The sequence below is a fragment of the Cucurbita maxima genome, unplaced genomic scaffold (genome assembly GCF_002738345.1).
Source record: "Cucurbita maxima cultivar Rimu unplaced genomic scaffold, Cmax_1.0 Cma_Scf00002, whole genome shotgun sequence".
Classification (NCBI taxonomy): domain Eukaryota; kingdom Viridiplantae; phylum Streptophyta; class Magnoliopsida; order Cucurbitales; family Cucurbitaceae; genus Cucurbita; species Cucurbita maxima.
Window position 1 is genome coordinate 1,504,121 of NW_019272018.1, and position 19,033 is coordinate 1,523,153.

Consider the following 19,033-nt stretch of genomic DNA (forward strand, 5'->3'; position numbering starts at 1 on the left):
CTTTTCTTGGCTACAATGAACTCGGTCTCATTCGAAGATAGTGATACATGTTAGATAAAAGGTTGTGGTTTTACTTTATTTTTAGGTACCCATTTGGGCCATGGGCAATATTTGTTGGCTACTTCGGCCACCTCTACTTCAAAGCACGGTGTTTTTTAGCAAAGTCAAATTTCAAGCTTTCGTTCTTTGAAGCAGGGGTGGCTGAATTGCATGTATTAGCGCGGATGAACCAAACTCCTTCGCCGAAGCAGAAAGAAATCCGTGCTGGCTGAAGACAATGCAGGAAGAGATGACGTCCATCACTGAAAACAAGACGTGGAGTCTGGAGGACATGTCATCAGGACACCGAGCCATAGGGGCTCAAATGGGTGTTCAAACTAAAGCGTAACGAAGAGGGAGAAGTTGTGAAGCACAAGACCCGTTTGGTGGCGAAGGGCTATGTCGAGAAGCAAGCAGTGGAATTCAAAGAGGTATTCACATCGGTGGCAAGATTGGAATCCGTCCACCTGTTGCTGGCGATTACGGCACATTGCTCTTGGGAGGTCCATCACATGGACGTGAAGTTCACTTTCCTCAACGGAGAGCTGAAGGAGACTGTCTACGCCCGACAACCACCTGGCTTCCTGGAGAATGATAATTCTGGCAAGGTATTGTGCCTGCACAAGGCATTCAACGGGCTTCGGCAAGCACCACGAGCCTGGAATTCAAAGCTCGACAATACCCTACTGTCGTTGAAGTTCAAGTGATGTGCCTTTGAGCATGGCATGTACACACATGGCCACGACGAGAGCGACTGATCGTGGGAATGTACGTCGACGACCTCATAATCACTGAAGGCGACATGGAAGTTTTTGGAAGATTCAAGAGGGAGATGTCAAAGAACTTGAAGTTGAACGATCTCAGTGTGCTCAACTACTACCTCGGCATCAAAGTGCAACAGGGTACTGCCAACATCACCATCTGTTAAGCTGCGTACGCAAAGAAGCTGCTGGACATAGTTGGGCTAGCAGACAGTAACTTACAAGGACGCTAATAGAGGCTTGACTCCAGCTAAGGAAGGTCTGCACTACGACGGTAGTCAACGCCACCAATTACCGCAGAATTGTCAAGAGCTTGTGCTATTTGGTAAACACACGCCCTAACCTCGCTTGTTCTGTTGGATACATGAGTAGATCTATGGAAGCACCTAGGGAGGAGCATCTTGTGGTTGTCAAGTGCATTATGTACTATGTGGCTAGAACCAGAGGCTGGGGTGTGAGATACTGTGCAGGAAGAGGAAAGGAGAAGCTTGAGCTGGTAGGCTACATGATAGTGACATGGCCGATGACGTTGATGATTGTAAGAGCACCAGTGGGATGATTTACTTCCTCTCAGGCGGCGCGATCTGCTGGTAATCAATTAAACAAAAGGTAGTTGCTTTGTTTTCTAGCGAAGCAGAGTACATAGCCGCGTCCACGAAAGTCACATAGGGGGTCTAGCTTGCGCGACTGATGGAAGAACTCATCGGAAGAGAAGGCGATCCATCAATGCTTTACGTGAACAACAAAGCTATGATCTCCCTGATAAAAAATCCAGTTCTGCACGACCAGAGCAAGCACATAGAGATCAGGTTCTATTACATTCGGGAGTATACAGATCGGAGGTTTATCAAGATTGACTTCATCCGAACAGAGGAACAACTTGGAGACATTTTCACCAAGCCTCTAGCGCAGGTAAAATTTGAGGAACTGTGCTCAAAGATCGGAGTTCAAATAATAAGGTACATATATTGGAGTAGATTGTTAGATAAAAGGTTGTGGTTTTACTTTATTTAGACATCAATACAGTTTGCTTCTTCTGAGATTACCAAGAGATCAGATTTCCGTTGAGATAAAATGTATTCCTACGGTGCTTTTTCTATCATTGATGTCTCTGGCTAGATCACTATCAGTAAAATTGACAAGTTCATCAGGTTCTCGACATTTTTGATATTTGTCCATAGCTTGTGGTTCCCTTCACAAAGTGGAGAATATGCTTTGATCGTTTGATGATGTATCATTGTAAGCTTCTCCATGTACCTACTTACCATTCTAACAACATATGAAAGATATGAACAAGTGTGAGTCAAGTACCTCAGACTTCCAATGATGCGCCTATACTTGGTGGGATTCACCAAGTTTCCTTCAACGTCTTTCCCGGGTTGGAACTTTGCTTCCATGGGGTACTTGGTCGAGTTGCACTTTGTCATCTTAAATTGCTGCATCACCATTTTAGCATAAGTTGGCTACTTTTTTAGCATGATGTAGTCTTTCTTTTGGTCCACCTCAATACCTAGGTAGTACGCAAGTAATCCGAGGCCAATCATCTCAAATTCTTTCATTTTGAACTCTTTAAGGCCTTCTAGACTTGTACTAGTGATGACCAAGTCGTCAATATACACGTCAATTATGAGTATTTCAACTCCATTGTTTCTTGTATACATTGCTTGTTCTTGCGAGTACTTGATGAACTTTAGACTCTTCAAGCTCTTGTCCAGCTTTACGTTCCATGCCCTTGGTGCTTATCGTAAATAGTAAAGAGCCTTCGACCTTTTGTACATTTTTTGCTCTTCGATTTTGATGACGAAGTATTCAGGTTGGATAACGTATACTTCTTGGAGGTCACCATTTAGGAGCGTTGGTTTGACATCCATGTGATGGGCCTCCTACCGTGTTGATCTGCAAGGGCAAAACTCAACCTTAAAATGTCTAGTCTGGCCACCGTCAAGAAGACCTTCTCAAAATTAACTCATTTTCGCCTCACGTGTCTCTTTGCCACGATGCTTTCATTATGTATGATGATATTCTCTTCACTATTCTTTTTAAATTTAAATACCTAATTCAAATTGATGGGCTTGTAACCGGGCGGTAAGTTAATGAGTGCCCACGTCTTATTTTTCTCAATTGCTTCAACCTCATTTTGCATGACCTCCAGCCAAGACGTCTCAATTGTTGCCTCATGATAAGTTGTCATCTTCTCGGCGATGAGAAACACTAGCTCGTCGGGATCTATTTCTTCTTTAAATGCATTTGCATAAATTTTAGAGAGAGAACAAAACTTCTTTGGTCCGCCATCTATTGTGGATTCTCCTGTGCTCTGCTGGTGTCGACGTCGATTGAGCTCTCTTGTTCTTTTCGGTGTTACCAATGATGACATGTGTGGATTTGCTGGTGTCGACGTCGGTGCACTTTCTAGATCTGTCGCATCTCCCTCTTCTTTTAGAGTAGTGAACTCTTCAATAATTTGTTTGTTATCACCGACACTGAGTATCCCACTTTTCTCTTCTTTGAATACATCTCTACTTATCTCATGTTGCAGATCAATAGCTTATGTGTCATAGTCCTATCCTCTGTGCCAAAGTACACAATCCTTTGCTTCTGTCATCAAGTTTTTTGATATATGGCTTTGCAGCCTTAACATGTGTTGTACAACTGAATACTCTTAGATAAACCATGTTTCCTAGGTGGTGTGAGTGTCCAACGACTTTATTGATAAAAAAATTTAGAAGATAAACCACATGTCGTATTTCCTTGCTCCAAAAGATCACTAGGACTTCATGCTCTTGAGTAAGATTCTTGTAGTGTTCATTATGGTGTGATTTCTTTGCTCGACCACACTATTTTGTAGTGGAGTGTACGATGCAGTGAGTTGACACATGATAACTTCCCCTTTGCTAAACTTTGAGAAGTTTTGAGATAATTTGTCACCTTGGTCGGTACACATGGTGTTTAGCTTCTGATTAGACTGGTTTTCAACGAGTCTTTTGAACTTCTTAAACGAATATAATGTCTCTCTTTTTTCTTTGAGCATGTACACTCACATCCAATAGATATATTCGTCAAAAAGTAAGAAAAAATACTTGTTGCTAGCAATCGACGATGAAGTGATCAGGCCACATAAATCTTCATGAATCAGTTGCCGTAGTCATTTAGCATAGAAATTGGTTTAAGCTGTGAACAATAATCTTTCTTGTTTGGAGACTAGACAACTTTCACATAGTTGGTTCGGTTGTATCATTTTGGGTAGTCCCATAGCCGTCTTTTTTTCTCCCATCATTTTGAGTGTTTGAAAGTTCACATGCCCAAATCTTGAATGTCATAGCCACTAGTTGTGTCTGCGAGTACTGTCAATGGATAGGCGGGTTGGCTTGTCGCCAATAGTATTTGTACCAGCAATCATATTACCGTTTTACCTTCATTAACAAAATTCCATTTCTATCGAACATCTTGAGGAATGAGCCAACTAACTATATTCTGTTTCTAACTATATTCTGTTTCCTTCTTCCGTCATCTTACCAAGGCTGGTAATATTACTCTTTAAACTTAGGTTATAATATACCTTGGTCAGGACATTGGTTGTCATTCTTGCACTAGAACAAGGTGGATTCTTTGCTTTGGATTGGTACAATTGATCCGTTGCCAAACTTCACATTTTCAATGAGTTTTTCATCAAGCTCCTCAGACTTTGCTTTATCTTCGGTCATGTGGTTGCTTGCTTCATTGTATAGTAGCCACATGTTCATCTCCGCTCGATCTTCTCCATTTGCGAGAAGGCTCACCATAACCTTATCTTCGTTGAGTATCAATAAGTTGGATATCTTCTCGACAAACATCAACAAACCAATTTGAAAGTTGAGATGTCTATATAGAGCTCTCGTCGTTTAGACAAAACTTGCCGAGCTAGATTATGAGCCAATTTATTAATGGATCGGATTTAATTGTTGCTTATTACCTTATGTGGATAACTAAACATCCATGTGTTCCATGCGATAACCCAGAATCAAATCTGTAATAGCTCACAATCCACCCCTTACGAGGTCCAGCTTTGTCACTAACACTCGTTCCTCTCTTCAATCAATGTGGAATCTCACAATCCACCCTTTTTTGGTGCCCAATGTTCTCGCTCCAGATGTTCACCTCTTTCAAAGCCTAGCGTCCTCGTTGGCACACCGTTCGGTGTCCACCCCCTTTGGAGCTGAACGTTCTCGTTGGCACACTGCCTAATGTCTGGCTCTGATATCATTTGTAATAGCCCAAGCTCATCGCAAGCAAATATTGTCATTTTTCAGCTTTTTCTTTTGGGCTTTCTTTCAAAAATTTTAAAATACGTCTGCTACGGAGAGATTTTCATACCCTCATAAAAAATGTTTCGTTCCCCTCTTGAACCAAGGTGGGATCTCACAAAATCATTCTTAAGATCCACGTTTGTTTCCGAGATAGTGAAGTTATCCCAATCTACCGGTATCGCCAACAGCCAATATAACTTATTCCCCCACTTGAATCATAGGGAGGTGAGCCTCCAAATTCGTCCCTCTCTTGTAATTGAAAATGGTATGTTCTACAATATTTGTGATCCTAATGAACATTCAGTTGATTGGAACATCGTGAATCTGCACCCAAAGAACAAAGAAGCCTCATATTTGAAACTAGATATCCCTAATATCATCGTCTTTGCGGGGACACCATCACTACCAAAGCTTTGTCAAACGTCGCTGTGCATCAAAAACTAGGACACAACTATTTCCCTTGCACCAATCATTGCCACCTCAAACTCCTTATAAACTCCATAATTGCATATCAAATATCAATCAACTCCCCATTCCCATCTATATTTAGATTCTTCCTCAAAACTATCTTGAATTCAAACCTTATCATTAAAACTCTTTAACACCTGAAAATGATACAACCATTTTTTCTTAGTCTAATCTCTAAACTCTCAAAAATTTTAAATTTTCTAAACGGGTTCCTTTCATCTACCTATTGACTATACATTATCATCAAGAATATGTTAATCCTTGTAATTTACGCTTCGATTCATTTTTATTTTTATCCTTTTACTTTAATACGGTTCATTATGATCTCTATCACAATTTGATCCTTTTGTCATAACAGTTAATAGTACCAAATTTTCATTAAAAATTTTCAAACATTGACCAAAATGGTCCTTTTGTAAAAGGTAGGGACCAAATCAGACATTTTGAAAATACTCGAAAAACAAAAGTTAAAAATATAAGAATAAAAAAAGAATATATTTTAAAATAGACGAAAATGGTCTATAACCTATGGTATCAAACTTAGAAGACTAAGCTAATGAGTAACTTAGTAAAAAAGCTTAAAAGAAACAAAACAAAACTATATTCGACCTTACAAAGATTCTGACAGAGTTTTGCACTAAAAGTTTTAGTCACCCATTTATATGACTTTTCCACCAATGACTCCATGATTTGAATTTTACCATCTGGGATGAATTTTACCTTTATTTGCACTGTCTAGCTTCAAAATTCTCTTCCGATAACAGCGAGTTGATCAGGGTTTCGAGTCGTTTTGCTCCCGGACCAGGTTTCAATACATTGATACTGCCGGTGATCGAGCATGGATCGGTCCCGTTTTCATGGCTTCCAATGCACCAACCACCAGAAACCACCATATTGGGGTGTTTGTTTAGAAGTTGTTTGTCGATTTCATCGAGCACGGGATCTTCTCCAACGAACTTTCTGGCAAATGGAGCATTGCTATCTATCATCTTTTGCAAGTCATTGAGATTGAGATGGTGAGGATGTTGTTTGGGAGGATTGTCCCATGATATGAAATGGAGGTCACTGTTCACTGTTGTGTTTTGGAACTGTTGAGCGTTGCAAATGACGGTGTGGAAGTACCCTTCCGGAGAGGATATGAAGTTTGCATAATACATTAGGGCAACCCGAGGTAGGTTTTCCCACCCCCATATGCAGTAGTCGATAAAAGGTCGAGAAAGCGCCATCCAAGCCGAACCTGAGATACGACACACGAGCTCAGCAAAAGAATACCCTTCAAACACAAATAATTCAAATATACATCCTTTGCATTGTTTTCTTCTCATTCGATACTATACGCTCGGGTTCTATCTTTCTAAACCTACTCTTCGTGCACGAAATAACTTCATATTCTCAAGATTACCTACACGAACGTTTCCCCATCACCAATTCATCTTCTAAGAAAATACTTGAATTTTACCACCCTAACTTATAAGCACCAAAGAACATGAGAAATTGTTTCCACCAAGTGATTCAACTTAGTAACTTAATGATCAAATCATCCAAAAACTTATGCCATTTTCCTGTTCTTCAGCTCTGTTTATTACGAAACGAAGGTAGTATGAACGATTCAGTCGTATAATTGATACCAAGATCACCTGTTATGATTATCCAAGAACCCAGAAAGCAACAGACGCTAATAAAGATCATGTAACAATATGAGCTGAATGATATAAGATAAGTTGTCGAAGACTCTAGAAGGCGATTAGCTCGGAACAAATCATTATCAGAACTATATGGATAAGACAATAGACAGGATCACAATAAAACTAAAGCCTCATTAGTTTTACATTTACCTTTGCGTTTCTATGATACTGTAATAGCTCAAGTCCACCGTTAGCAAATATTGTTCACTTTGGTTCGTTACGTATCGTCGTCAGTCTCACAGTTTTTAAAACGTGTCTACTAAGGAGAGGTTTCCACACCCTTATAAGGAATGTTTCGGTCGCCTCTCCATTCGATGTAAGATCTCACAATCCATCCCTTTTGGGACCCAACATCCTCGTTGGCACACCATCCAATGTTTGGCTCTAATACCATTTGTAACAGCCAAAATCCACCGTTAGCAGATATTATCCGCTTTGGCCCGTTACATATAGTCGTCAGCCTCATGGTTTTTAAAATGAGTCTACTAAGGAGAGGTTTCCACACCCTTATAAAGAATGTTTCGGTCCTCTATCAAAATGACATGGGATCTCAAATCCACCCCTTTGGGGGCCCAACATCCTAGCTGGCACACCATCCGGTGTCTGGCTCTGATACCATTTGTAACAGCCCAAGTCAACCGCTAGCAGACATTATCCGCTTTGACCCGTTACATATAGCCGTCAGCCTCATAGTTTTTAAAACACATCTACTAAGAAAAGGTTTCCACACCCTTATAAAGAATGTTTCGGTCCCCTCTCCAACGTGGGATCTCACAATCCACCCCCTTTGGGGACCCAACGTCCTCGTTGGCACACCATCCATTATCTAGCTCTGATACCATTTGTAACAATCTAAGTCCACCCCTAGAAAATATTGTCTGCTTTGTCCCATTGCATACTACCGTCAACCTCACAATGTTTAGAACACGTCTATTAGAAAGATGTTTCCACACCCTTATAAAGAATGTTTCGTTCCGCTCTCCAACCTCTCCAACTGATGTGAGATCTCACAGGTACAAACATCAAGAGAAAAAACAACTTCATTTATGTGTTATTTATATGAACAGATTAAAAGAAGACAACCTAAGCAATGCTCTACCAGCTCAACAATGGTTATTCAAACATGTAATCCCCAAATTTTTGTTCTAAGAAACAGAAAAGTTGTCTTAAATCATGTCCTGAAATGGATTTAAGGGCTTACCTGTAAAGAGTTTGAAGGCTGTAGGCACACTTCTTCTCTGTGTAATCCAAAACACATCAGCCTTCTTCGACATATACAACCCCGGATCAATAATCACTGGCTTAGCTCTCTGACTCCTACAAATATCAACGCTCAACTTCAGCAAGAACACACAAAAAACCAGCCAAAACAATCAACAAAAACGCACAAAAACCAAGAACAAACAGGTGTCACTTACTCTTTCCATCCAATATTACTAGTATGATCAATGAAATTGAGATCACGACGCAATTGAGAAAAAGTATGCAGCAGATCTAAAACAGAACAGAGAAAATAAATCCAAAACCCATCGATCAAATTCATCAATTCATAAGCAAAACGTGAAGAAAAAGGAGATTTCAACTCAAAAAATCAACCCACCATCTTGAGTAACAAGAGGATAATCCGAAGCGCTGAGGTTAATAAACCAATCCCAATCGCCGCCTTCTCGGAGTAAAATCGCTGCCGCGTGTAATGTATTAGCCACCATAGTTGGCCCTCGATAGGTAACAAGATTAGCCTTAGCAATAACCTGCACATTCCCAAATTTCTGAAAAATCGGATGGGTCTGCACGTAACTTTGCAGATCCAGCCGCTCCTCCGGCGGCGATTCGAGGTCCAAATGCAAAACATACCGATTAATCGGATGGTACAAAGCTTCAAGCGTCCGTTTCAACATATTCCCCTCTCTGATTGAACCCGAAATTAGGTACGCAAATCGCGGCGGCGGAGGGAGCGATGAAATCGGAACCGGATGAAGCTTCGATTCAACGAAGAACGAACCCGAAACAGCCACCGATTTGTAAAACGGAAACAGAGGGGTTCCACCGGGAGAAGTCACCATAGAAAGAAACAGAAGAAACAGAGAAACCATCGAACCGATTGCTAATGGGAAGATCCATCGCCGCTCCATGTTCGGTGGGTTTCTCAAATGCATATAATAAGTTCTTAATTTCTTCATTTCGCCTTCAAAATCGAATCACCCACAAAGAAATTGACGAAAACATGGGAGGGTTTTGTGCAGAAACGGAAAAATCGAGTTGAATTTGGAGTTGGGTGTTTCTTGATCCGTACTGTAACAGGATTAGAATCAACAGAATTTGGGTTTATAACAAAAATGGAGGGATTTGGAGTGTACAGTTGAGAAACGAACTAGAACCCATTTTAAAACGATAACAACAAAAAAGAAAAAAAAGAAAAAAAAGAAAAAAAAAAGTTTCTATTTCTAATTTCCTTTGTTTCCCTTTCAGGCAGCCATGGCTGTCTCACTCCTCTTTCTCTCTCTAACTCTCCTTGAGAATGGAGGCAGGAGATTTGGTTGATTTCATCAATGGGGGAATAGCATTATATAGCTACGAAATAAAATTGCACCAAATTTCTCCTTTTTATGTTACTTTCTATTTCCCAAATCTCCGTTTCTGATCCTTCTTAATGCTTTCTTTGACTTACCCTCATCTCTCCACCATTAATTAACCTGTTTTTATCTTCAACGTTATATTTTCTAAAAACAATTAGTTTTTTTTTAATTAAAAAATGGTGGACTTTATTTTTAAAATATCGTTAAACTCCTTTAAAAAAAATTAAAATAATTTTACAATAAGTATATGAACCAACCTTATATATCAATACAATTTATACTTAAAAAACAATTAAATGCATTAATAAAATTTTTGAAAGTTTTTTTGAAATATTTTAGAAAAATCAAAATATTTTCGTATTTTTTTTAACTTTTGTATAAAATTTATGCATATTTTAAAGACTTTTTTTGAGAATATAAGGGTAATATTTGAAAAAATAGATATATACTTTTAAATAACATGAGACTTAGCAATTTGAATTTGAATATTCGCATAGAAGATTTTATTATAAAAAAAATATATATATTGAATTTTTTTATTGATAAAATATATAGTATTATATCTAACCTATGAATTAAAATATATGAAATGAATTTGTTAAAATTGAGAAATAGAATTGGGATGGAAAGTACCTCCAAATAAGAAAAATATAAACTAATTAAATATTGAGAATAAAATAAAATATAGTATAGAAATAGATATATTATAACATCTAAAAATATTTTTTTTAGAGTAAATATATATATTTTTTAAAAGTATATTATTAAAATAAACTTTAATTTGGTTAATCTTACCTTACTAATTCCATAAAATCATACGTAATACATTAATTTATATAACAAATTTAGACCACCAAATTTAGATCAATTGGATTGTAGTGTTTTTAAACTCCGTGTAGGAGCTCATGATTTTTTGTACCAAAAAAATAAATTATTAGAAATGACTATTTTATCCGTAAATCTTTGAAATGTCTATTTTATCTATAGAAAATTTTTATTTAGACGAAGAATGTGAGAGAGAGAGTAGAAAACCTTTTTTTCTATTAAATAAATAGGGTCATAAACGAGATCATATTCTCCATCTTTACGCATATTAATTAGTTAGTGTTATTAGACTTTTATTGTAATATTTAAACTGAAAATTAGGTGGTAGATTTTTTTTAATTGTTAACAGTAATATTAAAATTTAAAATTGATAGAACATATAAATATAAATTATATATATTTTTTCTTTTGAAATATATTGATTTATTAAAAATTACAAAAATTTTAAAATAACTATTTTTAAAAAAATAATAATAAATAGGAAAAAATTCCATGCGATCCAGGGTGGAAGAATGGGGATAAGGAAGGCTTGTCCATCTCCACCGCCCACATTCTTACAAATTACTATGGATAGTAGAGATTTATGGTCTAAAGCCTTGTAATTAATTATTTATTTTGATAATTTTATTTATAATTTTACATTATCTATGATATAAAAAATTTATAATTATTAGTATAATCTTAAACAATATTTGATCAGAGAAAGTTCAAGTAACAATCTAAAGAATCTATTATAGGTATGTAAAACTAAGAACATTATTGATACAATCAACTTCATAATTGTTATGTTAGAAATGATTTGATCTAAATTATTTATGTGAAATGGAGGAGGTATAAGATATAATTACAAGAATAAAACAAATTTGACTAAGATTGTTATATCCATGGACACAACGTCTCTTGTAGTACATAAGAGATCAACTATAGATCTACACTGAAGCGTTCAATTAATTAATTTTTCTATCGCGGGCTGAATCAATTTTATGTTGGATGACCTCCTAGAATTTTTTCTATGAAGATAGTATTCACTCTTAAGAATGAGTAGGTAGCATTATCATGTCATACTAGAATGCAGAATCATTAGATGTCAAATTCAGATTCTAAATCTCCAAAAATCATAAAATATGAGAGGTTGGAGGAGTGATTCAGAGGTTTGCTTTGTTTTGAAGTCAATCAATTACTTAAAAGAGGAGAAGTTTGAATGATATTATTATTGGAAACTCAACGGAAGGAAAAGTAACGAAAATGAAAGCCTATTCATAATTAGTCTTTTAGGTCGATTTTTGTGGGTTGAGTTGAGCTGGGTCGAATTTATACATTTTTTAAATTTAATTCAATTGTTTTGTAAGTTTTTTTTTATTCTAAATTACTCTTATGAACCCAAATTAGATTATTTATTTAAATTTGTTTTAAAAATGGCTAATTAATAAAAAAGTAATTATGAAATTAATTAAAAATAATATATAGACATATAATTGTATTATAACTAAAAATATATATTTTGAAATTTAATGGTAGTGGGTAGAAAATAATAAATATACCCACATATACAGACAAACTCGTCCTTTAATGTTAGTAATGGCTAACGAGCAAGCTTGACCAATTTTACTCTCACTAATATCATATATATATATATATATACTCATAAGAAATAGATTTAGTTTAAAAATAAATTAATAAAAATACATTCCAACTTTTACGTCTAAACTTTTAAACTTTCAAAAATTTCAATAATACCCTTAAAACATAAAATATATATTTATATATATATTACTGTTAGTTTTAAATAGAAAGTTAATATTTGGTCTTAAAATACCTTTAAATTTCAATTTTTCAAAAATTTCACTAATCCACCTTTTTTTTTTAATTTCAAAAACACTTTTTAACTTTTTTTTTTTTTAAAGTTAAAAAAAATACTCATATAATTAATATCATCGAAAATAATTTATAATAAGTAGATAGACCGTTTTCATTCATATATTTATCGAATTTTTTTGAACTTTTTTTTATAATAGTTGAGAGAATTAATATCGCTTTCAACATTTCATGAGTATTTTCGAGAATTCTTTTTTTTTTTTTTTTTTTTTTGAAAATTTAAAGATATTATTTAAACTTTTTAAGTTTATGCATAAAATTTATGGACATTTTTAATTAATTTAGCCTTAATTTAATCGGCCTATCATATCAATGTAATAACATTAATTGACCTAAGTTAGGTGTAACGTCGACAAACTTTAGCAAGCATTTGTTTTTGACGTTTACACCAAATGACCCTTCAAAGCGTTTTAAGTTAGCATAGTCATGATGTAACCTACCTTCCGCTACTATATTATTCAATTTTATTTTTTCTCTAAACTATTTAAAAATTAGGCCGACTATACAGATAGAAAACTAGAGAACCCTAGAAAAGAATAGATACAAATCAAACCTTCTGACCTCTAGATCAATGATATAAGTATTAATTAATTAAATTAGGTTAGTTTTCGATGAAAATCGTAACTTTAAATAATTCTTAAATTTTAATAAGTTTTATTAATTTCCTTCAACTATTTTTTTAAACGTATCTTTATCGTTAGGAATGTATATAAAAAATATCTATAAAATTTTAAAAATATCATTAATACTTTACAATTATAAAAGAAAAAAAAGTTCAATTTTTTTTTACTGTTTAATTATCTTCAATTTTTTTACCGTTACTTTTTTAAAGTTCATAAGTATTTTTTTACCGTTATTTGTTTTTTATTTATTTTTATTTAAAAGGTTAAAAAGGATATTTTTGAAATAAATTATTAATGACTGATAACTGTAAACATATTTTTGAAACAAAGTTTTTTTTTGAACTTTTTTTAATTGAAGGGTATTTTTTTAGATTTTTTAAAAAGTTTAAAGGTATGATTGAAACCTTTAAAAATTTAGATGTATTTTTTTTTAGACAAAGGACAAAATTTAAAATTTAAAAAGTATTTTTATTAATTTAACCTCATTTTAATTATCTTATTATACCTTTATTTTTCTTAAAATTAGAAAATCAAGATCAAATATGGTGTCGACATACCTCAATGAGTAATAAATATTTCTTCTTCTTAAAGGTCATAAGTTCAAATCTTTCACATCACAATTGTGATATTCCACGTTGGTTGGAGAATAGAATGAAATAACCTTAAAGGGTGTGGAAACTTTTTCCTAGTGTTTGAAAGTCTTGAGGGGAAGCTCGAAAGGGAAAGTCCAAAGGAGGAGGCCCTTCCTCGAAGGGGGTAGACACGAGGCAATGTACCAATAAGGATGCTGAGTCTCAAAGAGGTAGATTTGGTAGGGGTCACATCAATTGGAGAAAGAATGAGGGTTAGTGAGGACGTTGTGCTCTAAAAGGGAGTGAATTATGATATTTGGTAGGGGTTCCACATCAATGGGAGATATTAAGGAGGTATTAAAGGAAAATTCTCAATTAAAAATAGGCACTATAGAGCCAATTGCACATCTATTTCACTGTAAAACGTGCATGGTTGACAATGATACGTAATGGACTAAAGCAGACAATATCCGTTAGTTTTGGGCTTTTGTAACGGTATCAAAGTCAAACACCAAGCGATGCGCTAGTAAGAACGTTGGGCCTCGAAGGTGAATGAATTTTAAAATCTCACATTAGTTTGAGAAGGAATGAAACATTTGTTATAAGAGTGTAGAAATCTCTCCTTAGTATACCCGTTACAAAACTGTGAGGCTAACGACGATACGTAACAAATCAAAGCCAAAACAGACAATATTTACTAGCGGTAGACTAAAGCTGTTACAAATATCAGACCTATTTCAATTTAATTTTGTCTATGATTTTAAAACTCTATTTTAGATTAGGGGTGTTTGTGACTTGCATCAGGTCAAGTTGAGAGAAAACTTAAATAACTCTTATTAAATAATAAATCTAACTTTATTTAGGTCGGTTGCTCGCTAATTTTTTTTAAATATTTTTTTAAAAAAATAAAAGTAAAATATTAATTCATCAAATATTTATTTATTTATAGATATTTAATTTTAATTTCTCTTTTATTATGAAATTATCTTCGATCATAATAACATAAATTACAAAAATGATGTAAATTGAAAAATATGATTTATAAATATATTGGGTTCCTATTAGTTTATTAATTATTATTACGAGCGAGAATCGAACCAGCATCTCTTTACATTATTAGGCTAAATTGTTGCATACGGAACCAAATTGTCGTATACAGTTTAGGGACAAGTGGTTCTCATACATGCATTTGAGGAGTGTCGTCTTTTAAACTTTTTAATTTTGTATATAATAAATCATTAAATTTAAAAAATGTCTAATAAATCTATATACGTTTGAATTTTCTTATTTGGTTTAAAGTTTTGTTTATGACCAAGGAAAAGATCCATTGAAAATGAAAGGATTGTGTTCTTGCATTATTAAAATTTCTTATAAATATATTATTTTCGATAATTTTACTACATTATTTAATTTTAAATAATTAATTGACCCTTTTACATTATTAAAATAATTTTAATTAATAAAATATTAATTTAATTTTCATTTTTTAATATGGATTAAATTTAAAATTTTTGAATCAGTTTAATCATTAAATTAATAATTATTCTCGAATAAATGATTTTAGTAATATTAATATAAAATTTAATTATAAATATAATTAGTACGCTCATCTTTGAAAGCTCCTTTAAAACCATTAAATACAATCATAAAAGTTTAACAAACCAACATAAAAGGACACAAAACACGTCAGCCAATAAACTAAAATCAAATTATTATTTAAAATTTATCAAATCTTATCCATTTTTATGTTAACTTAATAAAATAGTCATCAAAATTTAAAATATATTTAATATTAATTTTGGAGAAAAACATGGATAATATAAAACTTCTATTAATATTCTTTTTTAACATTTTTTTATAAACTTTTAAAATACCTTTAAAAAAAATTTAAAATAATTTTAAAACACCATCACAAAAATATCATAAGAGTACTATTAAAAAAATTTGGAGATGATCCTATGAGGTATAAATAGATATTTTGACAGTATAAACTTTTTCTAATATAAAAGTTAGGGGGACCGAGTATTTTTTTAACTATATTACTAATAGTTTTTATTCAAAACTAACCGTAAATATATAAACTTTTAAAAGTTTTAATAGATGTTAAAAGTAGGCACTACACGACATTTAATAGATGGTAGAATGATATTAGATGAAGTAAAAAAAGAAGAGGTAAAAAATTCAATGGGTTAATAATCAAAGGTAAAAAAATTGAATGGATCCAACATTGAGTTAGGTTAAAAATTCAACTCAATGATCTAAACGTCCCTAAGTAACCCCTAAGTAATCATGATAACTCGACAATAAATCGAAGTTGAGTAGGCACTATATGAAAAATTAGCCTTCGATACTTTTCAATTTCATCCTTAATTCTAAATTAATACTTTAAATATTTTTTGGAATTTACGCTTTTAAGTTTCGAAATTAATTATTTAGTTTTTAATAATAATTTTGATTATCTTATTTGTGATTTAAATTATCCATGGTATGAAAATTTTAAGGTTATTAATGTAATCTTGAACCGTATGTAGTTGACGTACATGAGAATCATGTTAGTAATAATCTAAAGGTTCTATAGTAAATGGATAAGGTGAGTGTCTCGTCCTAGTAACACTATTGGTATGATACACTTTGTAATTGTTACAAATAATTGGATTCAAATCATTCTTGGGTAGACATTTGAGTGAGAATATTGTATATAATGAGTTTGTATAAGACTTAACTACGAAATATTTAATTTCTTTTTATAAATTCGTTAATTGAGAATATTAATATTTCACATGATTATCATATATTTTTTGTTTTTGTAATTATGAACACCTCGTGAAGGATCGAATTGCTTGTAAAAACTATATCAATAGATACAACTAAATTACCATTAGGAATGTCTCCATACATGTTTATCCGGGTTGACAAAGAAATTAGAGATGAACGAGGAAGATTATTAAGAAAATTAATGAAAAACGTTCAAACGAAAGGCAACGCGTGCTGTTTGTTCATCTCTTGATCGAGGCTTTTTCGAGGAAAGTTAAAATCAAGAATGATCAAACCCTTCACTGATGAGGGATCTAATTAAAATTGTTTTAGATATAAACTTTTTTAGGAATTTGATCTAATAACTTTGTTAAAGAACCAGACTTTTTGATCTAAAATATGAAAGAAAAATAAGATCTAAATTATCAAGTTGATCTATATCTCAAGGTAGAAAAACTTGTTTAAGATTCGATTCAATTTACGAGTAAAGATTGATCAAGTCAGACTTTAATGATTCTATACATGCAACTTAAACTATATAAAATTATAAAAAATAAAAAAAATAAAAAAACTTAGTTTTAGGCTAAAGGAAAGTATAATGGTTCGTTTTACTACATTTTTAAAGTTTATTTTATGAAGACAACATACACAATTTAGGGTCGGCATTGGATCAAAACGACAACATTTGGTATGTTTCAGTACGTAGGGCATGACATCAACTATGTATAACTTCGCTTAAAGGTGAACAACCAACAATTGGAAGTTTGATTTGATTCCAAACGAGTTTGATTAGTTTTTTCTTGTGAAACTAAAAGTTTGATCTCGGGATTGGCTATAAATGTGTAGAAATTGATTCCTTAAAACCAAGCACCTACCAAAGTACAAATGTGGAAACAAGTCCAAGCCAAAAGTTGTCTCGACCGGTCGAGTTGAGCTATGCTGACCTTGGTTGAACTAGACTACTCTCAAGGTTAGACCTTGTAATAGTCCAAAAATAAATAAAGAAATAAACAAATAAAAGAAAATACTTTATAAAAAAAATAGTTAAAACAATAATAATAATAAATAAATTAATTAATTAAAATTAAAATTAAAAAAAAAAAAAAAATTCTCCACCTCTCTCCACTAACATCTCATCCCTTCCACAATTATCTCTACTCGACTCATCCTTACCCCAACTGCAAACAAAAAAAAAAAAACAGAAAAACAACCATAGTCAGATTTGAGAAGAAGTAAAATGGCTTATGCGTATTACGGTAAAATTCTATCTAAATTTAAGAACAAATCTTCTTTCATATCTTAACAATCATGTAATAATCAGATCCCATATATAATTGATTAGATTTTTGTTAGCATTTTAAGAAGTTATAAGGTTAGATTCAATAAAATTTTAGTTAACAGATCTATAAACTAAAAGATGGTAGCCAAGGGCAGTAATATCTGTTTACACAATTGAAAACCTACTGACATAATTCAAATAATTAGAGAGGGAGGGAGATTGAGAAAAGGAGGGAGATTGAGAAAAGATTTGTTGAACAAGATTTAACAATAAAACAGGAAATATCAGTGAGCTCCTTTAAATTTTGTCTAACAGAAAATATCATAATTTTAGGATGACCAATGTAAATTAGGAAAATAATTTTATAGAGTTCAAACTTGAAACTGATGTCATGAGCTCATAATAGATTGAATTTCAAAGGACGAACTTTCATTAAAGATATATTTGTGACAACGACTTAAGCGAGCCAGGTAAGTGACCTGTGTGGTTCTGCATGTGTCATATATATTGATATGTGTGAATTATCGATGGGTTGGAAAGGAAGGGATCACCTCCGGTCAAGAGGCCAAGGTTGCTTGCTAACTCTTAGCCACTTGTTTGTTAGAAGGCAGTGCAGCTTGATTGTCGAGCGGAATCAACATGAAGACAAAAGGTAGATTATTCGATTCTATTTCTTCGGATTGGCTTGTTGTGATAGGGGATTGGAATTCGTCTTTTCTTTGTTTGTATCACCGAGACACCCGAAGGGCCGGCCATATGTACCTCGCCTCGGGAGACCAGGCCCATTCAAATCAAAAGAGAATGGATCGATATGCTTCCTATATGTTATGTTATGTTATAATATGTGGATTGTATGATAATAATTATAGTACGATGTGATCAAGAATATGTTTGAGATAGGATACGAGAAGGATGCACAAAACGAAATGTAACGATAGGAGTAAGATACGTTCATGAAACGTTAATGTTAGATTACATACCGGAGTGCTATGGATATGAGAGATTGATGAAAGAATACAGTTAGGTTATGGGTAGAAAGGGATAGGTTTGTGATAAATTGATAGAACGAGAGCGTTAGGATACGTTCTTGTGATGATATGACTAAGGTACGTTACGTAATGATATGTCTGTGATAGGTATCAGAATGTTAAGGCTATGGTAAGTTAGAAAACGATATGACTATGAAGTGTTTACGTTATGACTTGTTTATGATATGATACATTGTATGCTAGATTATTGTGCTTAAGTACGTAGTCATGTGAACGTGAATGTATGCTATGTATGCTGTTTAGT

At 33.4% G+C, this 19,033-nt stretch overlaps 1 protein-coding gene across 1 annotated transcript; it reads right to left on the minus strand.

Moving 5' to 3' along the window:
- Positions 1-6,108: 6,108 nt before the first annotated feature.
- Positions 6,109-9,765, minus strand: LOC111469684 (beta-glucuronosyltransferase GlcAT14A-like). The gene is made up of 4 exons (XM_023115057.1): positions 8,837-9,765; positions 8,655-8,730; positions 8,438-8,553; positions 6,109-6,788 (listed from the first exon to the last, which is right to left on the minus strand). The coding sequence occupies exons 1-4, from the start codon at positions 9,414-9,416 to the stop codon at positions 6,274-6,276; spliced, it is 1,287 nt and encodes a 428-aa protein (XP_022970825.1). The 5' UTR covers positions 9,417-9,765; the 3' UTR covers positions 6,109-6,273.
- Between the last annotated feature and the right edge of the window lie 9,268 nt (positions 9,766-19,033).